This window comes from Gallus gallus, chromosome 3 (assembly GCF_016699485.2).
Source record: "Gallus gallus isolate bGalGal1 chromosome 3, bGalGal1.mat.broiler.GRCg7b, whole genome shotgun sequence".
Taxonomy (NCBI): domain Eukaryota; kingdom Metazoa; phylum Chordata; class Aves; order Galliformes; family Phasianidae; genus Gallus; species Gallus gallus.
Genome location: NC_052534.1, coordinates 51,557,599 through 51,564,406, shown reverse-complemented (window position 1 = coordinate 51,564,406; position 6,808 = coordinate 51,557,599). Strand labels below are relative to the sequence as shown.

Here is a 6,808-nt window from a genome sequence, read left to right as displayed (position 1 = left end):
TTTCCTATATGAAAAATATAACCACAAGTGTACAAGGTATTACAGTGTTCTTCCTCATTAAAACTTTTATTGTAGAAATTTATTAACTTTTCCTTTGGACAACTCAGGAACTGTTTTTGTTGTTGTGGGCCTCTGATTTATACTCACTGAAAATGATGTGGCTTAACACAGAGCAACTCTGAAAGCAGGGTAGTGGTGTTACTGCTTGGTCTGAATGTCTCCACATCTGAAAATGACAGTTTCAGCTGCATCATTATAACGTGGTGGGATTCTCAGCCCAAGTACATGAAGAAAACATTAGGTAACTAACCATCTAAGAAATTTGAGAGTTAAATAAAATGCATTCCAAATTCTCCTACACAAATGTCTTTCTAGTGGGATTCTTTGAAGTTAAAATTGTCCATCTGTAGCTTAAAGCATTTCCAAAGTGAGATATTAATGCTTCAAAGCACAATAAATCTGTGACCCACCATTACCTATGCCGCAGCAGTTTTACAAAAAAGCAGTTTAAAATATTGGTAAGAGCTCCCCTTACTGGTCTGCCTTGAAATTGTTAGGCCCACACCTCTTCTGATACAAAACAAAGATGAGTGAAGTATTAACTCTACTCACTTAAAAAATAAAAGCTGCCCATATCATATTTCTATCAGAGCACCTATTTCTTATACATTTCTTGTTAGTTGCTAAGTCATAAGACCAAAGATGTAATTTAGGAGAAATTTGTTTTTTCATCATTAAAAACCTGCAAAGCGTATTGAAACATACGTACAGCATGTGCACAGCCTTGCCAATGTCTGAATTACACAACAGACACGGAGATCCAATTCTGACATAGTGAGTAATACCTCATTTCACTCATCAGTAAGCTCTACCAGCTTTCACGGGATCATTTGTGAGAGTCAGTGCAGAGAGAGGCTCAAATCTGCCATGGAATCAGGAAATGCAAAAAGATTTGTTAGAAAAGCTTACTATTTTTCTTCAATGGCCTATTGTCTGGTTGGAAAAGCAAAATTTACCTCTCAGCCTCTGTTTATGTACATATTTTTATATAGACAGCAATGTATTTTTCCATCAGTATTATTTTTAGATACCTACTTTTGAAGGCTCAGCTTAGGGGCTGACTGAAATTTGACATGGTGATGACACCAACTCAGAAAAGTTAAAATAAACCACATTAATAAAGTCATGAAATCCCATCACTTAGAACTAATAGAAAAGGATCTTGTTAATGCATAAAACACCTCTTCTAGTTTGTTCTCACGTACTTGAGGTGATCCCACAGAGTTCTCTCTACTCATTACTGGTTATTCCTTCCTTTACTGCACTGGATAATTATTCTCCCTTGGCTTACTGTTGTAACTGGAAAGAAGGAAAGGGAACTTGTGCATTTATACCATCCCAAAAAATTAATTTCAATCTGCATTCAATTAATGAAAGTCATTGATAAACCCATTTAAAGTTCCAATTACTACTCATAAGTAACTCACAAAATACAATGAAGTGAACTTCAAAGATCTTTCTTTTTAGAGCTATTAAGTAGCAAACAAAAGATGAAGTTCAAGTAAGTATTCCTTAGATGACAGTCCTGTCATGCTCTTCCACCGGTAGGCTAGATCACAGAATAATCATATAGGTTGGAACAGACCCTTAAGTCAAAACATCAATCTAGCACTACCAAGTACACAATTAACACTGTCCACATCTCTTAAAACTCTCTCTCTTCCCTAGACAGATGGTTCCAACTCCTAATTACCCTCTTTCTTGAAGAAATTCTTCCAGCTATCCAACCTAAACCTCCCACAGCAGAACTTGTGGCCATCACCTCACATCCTATCTCTTGTCACCTGAGACTGACACCTTGCCTTCTTTCAGGTAGTTGTAGAGAACAGCTCTAAAAAACCAAGCTTCCCTTTGAAATCATAATTAAGTCGTCTTTCATTACTACAACCACTGAATTTGTCTGTTTTGAGTGGGAAGCATGATAAGAAAGAAAGGTGTAGTACGTTCTTCTTGTTTCTGTTATCTATATCTTGCCGTATTTGCTATCAAAAATCTTTGCAGGTTTTAGCATCATGCACTAACTGCCTTATTGAATTAGCCAGTGTCTAAGTTAGTGTGTTGCATATGCACATTTTTTTTTTTACACTTTCAGTGTAAAGAAATGAGGATTTATCTTTGCAGATTTTATCAAAGGGGCAATAGGGGACAAAGAGCTAAAACAAAAACAAAATCAAATTTCTTCTTATTAAATAGGGCAATCAACTCTTTATTTTTCCCTTCCTATTCACGTAGGTTCTTGTGGTTACGTATTAGCTTCAGTAAAAAAAACAAAAATACAAGCAGTTATATCTAAGGGATTGGTCTCAAATTTGTGCTGCCCCTCAATTTGCTATTGTTAATATGCAAGTAAGCAGTTTACAACTCAATGTCATGATGCAGGATTACAGATTTTGCATTTACCCTCTGTCAAAACCTTAAATCCTCACCACCACTCCCCGAACTCCGAACAATACAGAAATGATAGCATTGGCAAAAGCAGGTCATTATTATGGGGTGCATGTAAAGCGTGTGACAAAAAATAAAAATACAAACTGTTATTTTGGTATCTAAAACTCATTAAGTTAAAGAAGCATTTGATTTCATCTGACCATGCCTTCAGTGTATGGGGATGCTGCATCAAGCACATACATTCTTTACATTCTATCAGTCACACTATAAGCAAATTTAATCAATTCCACAGGAATTTAACATGTCAGGAAGGTTCAAAAAGCATTCCAGTACAGAAACATCACTCATTTTGGGATCATACCATTTCACAAGATAACTCTAAAGGAAAACCAGAAATCATGCAACAAAAATACCCCTCTGCACATCCTTAAGCATATCATTTTATGGATTTTAATAAAGATACCATAATCTTTCAAAGTGAGAAATAAAATTCAGTTCAAGAGTATTTTGTCTATGAAAATTACCCATTTTCTAGACTAGCCACTTTAACGTAGAACTTACTAATCATGGCCTATTAAAACAGTAACAACCCAAACTACTGAAATTTGCTTTTTAAAAATAGGCAGCAATCTCATTTCTCATCATTTTACTTCTGAGTAATAGGAAAAGAGTTCTGGTCCATTAACTCGCCCACTCTCTCCTGGAGGAAGTTAACCAACTCTGCTAATACAAAGACATGAGTTTCATCCAGGTCTTGTATGATGAACTTCTTTCCCAAAGCATTTGACTCATCCAAGTAGAGCAGAAACTGCTTCATTGCTGGGTCACTGTAGAGACAAATACACATCAGATTCCACCTCACTGTAATAAGATACAGCTAAAAATTAAGAACATCCTTCTAAGACATTCTCAAAATTCTCTGGAAAATTGTACTAACTTCAAGAGCTGATCACAATCAAAAGGGTAAGATGCTATTGAAAAAGTTGATTCTTTAGCAACAAAAAATGTCTTTGTTACTGTAGAAATAAAAGTGAATTGATAACCAAGTCTAAAAAAAACCTGACTGCTTAACTGGCAGAGAAGTGCCACTATATTGCTACTACAAAAGTAGCTTGAAAAAAGCAAAACAAACAAAAAACCCAACAACCTCACCTTAGCAAGGTGAGTTTAACCTTGCTGTTTTCAAAAACAGTGCCATAGAAACGTGCTTTCTTGAAACGTGTTTTTAAGGGGAACCAAAACCCGATGCAGCAAACATCTCAAAGTAGAACATCATGGAAAGGAAGAAGTCATGCATGAATTATACATTTATCACACTGTAATTGAACTGTCCCTTCTTTTCAATATTATCATCTTGCAAGTTAGATGTAAGCGTTTAGCAGAGAACACCTCAGAAGCTTGAAAATTACAGAAAAGAAATGCCTGTGTTATACTGATCAACTAGAGAGGGAAAAAGTGGGCTCAAAATAAGCTTTTTGACCCACTGAAATTTTGAATAATTCAGACTTAAATATTTATTGACAGCTGTGGGGTCCTCCCTCTTCTTAATTTTTCTAATAAAGACCAAGAAAAGTATGCTTTTGGTAAGAATTGATATTTGAGTGCAATAACTGGTACATGGACATGTGCAGGAAATAAATTGCAGTCAGGTAGTTCAGAATAATTCGGAATTATGAATATGGTTGTTTTGACAAAGTAGTAAACGGCAATATTATCTTAACAGAATTCCTTAAGCAGTTATTTCTTTTCTATGCAGTATGAGGACCAATACTCCCTTGCCTAAAAGGTGTATGTGATGCAAAGGTATGCATTAGAGAACCAAATCCCTCTGCATGTCCAGCCACTAGCAACTCAAAAAACAAGATTAGCCTCAAACCTATTAAAACAAAATGATTCTATGAAGTACATAATAATTTTGAGCAAGGAGAGTAGGGAAGTCTAACCTCTATCTTCTTCAGAGAAGCTATTACTTATGTGCTCTAGAATGTTAGAAGAAAGACGAAGGTTACACAAAGAAGCTATGAAAAAGATACCAAGTGTGGTTCTCAGTCTTCTTCCACACACTCTTTTTGATGGGTGCACAGAGGTTTATTTTTGCTTGTTTCTTTCAGATGTACCTCACCAACACATTATGAGTACCAGACAGCATAAGCTGGTATGCCCAGCCTGTATGTTAGGCAATATATACACTCATTTTCACATAATCAACATACAGGACTGTAATCAGTGCCAGTATATGTACGTTACAGCAGAAACACTAATCTTGCTCAGCATTTGAAGATTATAATCCTCGAGATTTTGTCCTAAGAACAGTTTAGCTATATACTGGAATAATACAAAGGGAAGGAAGAAACCTGCATATTATCAGCATTTCATTGTTTTATTTTCACGTTTAACGTATTCAGAAGTATTTATTTTTTCCCCAACTTCTTGCTGACATTACCTAACACATCCTGGAAAAGCTGAGTTGTAAAAAATTTGTATCTGAAAAGTAAACAAGGGGACAGGTTTGTAATAACTCTGCATCTTCTCTCACGATGGAATCATTGGCTACCCTTACGCAAAGGCAAGAAGGAAACAAGAAAGCAACCAGCAGCTAGCAAAGCCAACACAAAGGTGAGTTTCCCAAGGGGCTGTTCAAACTCTCTGATGGCAGAACAGACGCTATAGATTTCTTGTCAGATAAAACATTCCCTTCCAGGGAGGATAATTAAGTTTCATTCTAATTCTAAATGGGAAGTGATCACAATGTGGTAGAAAAACACACAAATCTTTCAGAGCACATAAAATAAAATGCAAAAAAAAAAAAATTGTACTAACTGCCTGAGATATTAGAATTTCTTGTTTTGCCAGTCAACAACTCTGCTTTGGGTGTCTTTAGAAAGTGCAGGGAGGCCGTTTCTTGCATCCAGGTTTGTCAGTACACTAACATGCAGTCAAATTGGAGCAGATAAGCTTTTTGTGATAGTGGAATTCATGCTCCAAGCTGCTCATACCCAACTACAAGGCACTCAGATGTGAGCTGGCTAACGTCCAGTCAGCTCAGAAGTGAACCACAGTAGGCACACAGCTGTACGCACCACGCAGGATGTTTGTACTTGTGCAGTTATAGTCTGTTAATATGTTTACAATTTAAGCATACAGCAGAAATCCTGTACATAATATAATGATATGTAACGACTCCACAAACCTTGACTGACAGCTCCTTTAATTTGGAGATAATTGTTATCAGAACCTTAGTCTAGGGACTTCAGACTACGTATAAACAAATTGACTGCACAGATACGAACAGCTTACTTTCTGAAATTATAAGCATACTCATTTTAGAGTAGCCAGCCTTGAGTAGAACAGGAACTGGAATTGATGAAAAAAGAAAACAAAGAACGAAAAATGGACATATTTCCCTTTAGAATCAGTACGGAAACGCATCACCTAGGAACAAAACCAATCACTATTATTTGCAATACGACAAACAAGAGGAACACATGATGGTTAAGTCTAAGTAGAAAACAACAACATATTTGAACAAATGAGTTTGGAAGTAAGATTACCTACAACTGCTCTCTCCTTCTTCCCCTGGGTACCTTGTTTTTCATCATTACTTACCATACAGATCCATTTTTTGGTCTAGACTCTTAAAGCACCTAAAATACTTCCAGTTCTAAAGTAACAGTAGAGTAATGTTGATGCTGTCACTAACCATTCAATCAGAACGCCCTTCAGAACATTCACCATCCTCGCAGCTCTTACAAACGCTGAAAGGTGTGGGTGACAGGAAAGGGTCCTGGTTGGGGTTACAGATAGAAGCAGATGAAGCCTGTAAGACAAAGAAAAGCCTCTGTTGAACTCAGCAACCCAAGAGGGGGGAAAAAAGCGAGCAGAAACCAAAAGACTGTTACCCTGTGCCTGGGCCAGCGCCTACCTCTGGGCCACATTACACACAGGCAGTCAGACACAGGCACCGCCCGCCCCAAACCCGCCGGGCCCAGCGCTAGGCCAAACTGCAGGAGCCCAGCGGCCTGCACGAAGCCCCTCCGCGCCCCGCCAGCATCCAGAGCCGCTCCGCCTTCAGCCCCCCGCCCACCCCGCCCCACTCCTCCCGTATGCGAACCGTGGCCTTGCGAAAGGCGGCCGGGGCGGAGGTAGACAGGCTCCAACCCGTCCCCAGGCCAAGCCGAGGGCGGCGGACGGGTAGCTCCGGCCCGGCAAGTCCTACCGCTCCCCCAGCTGCAGCCGCGCAAGTCTCACGCACCCGCTCAGCTAACCAACCCACATACACGTACTGCGCAAGAGCAGCCCTCGCTCCTCCTATTGCCCTCCTGACGCTGCGCTCGGATTGGCCGAGCGGCGCGCAGCGTGA

General features: G+C 38.8%; 1 protein-coding gene across 6 annotated transcripts; it reads right to left on the bottom strand.

Annotated features, from left to right (window-relative positions):
• Positions 1-2,235: 2,235 nt before the first annotated feature.
• GTF2H5 (general transcription factor IIH subunit 5) lies at positions 2,236-6,758 on the bottom strand. 6 transcript variants are annotated; one of them, NM_001097535.2, is made up of 3 exons: positions 6,701-6,734; positions 6,149-6,265; positions 2,236-3,275 (listed from the first exon to the last, which is right to left on the bottom strand). In NM_001097535.2, exons 2-3 carry the CDS (start codon positions 6,181-6,183, stop codon positions 3,095-3,097), a joined length of 216 nt encoding a protein of 71 aa, NP_001091004.1. In that variant the 5' UTR covers positions 6,184-6,265; positions 6,701-6,734; the 3' UTR covers positions 2,236-3,094. The 6 variants fall into 6 exon arrangements, with proteins under 6 accessions (NP_001091004.1, XP_046794971.1, XP_015139610.3 ...); XM_046939015.1 differs by having other exon boundaries at positions 2,240-3,275; positions 6,726-6,758; XM_015284124.4 differs by having other exon boundaries at positions 2,240-3,275; positions 6,732-6,758.
• Positions 6,759-6,808: the final 50 nt, after the last annotated feature.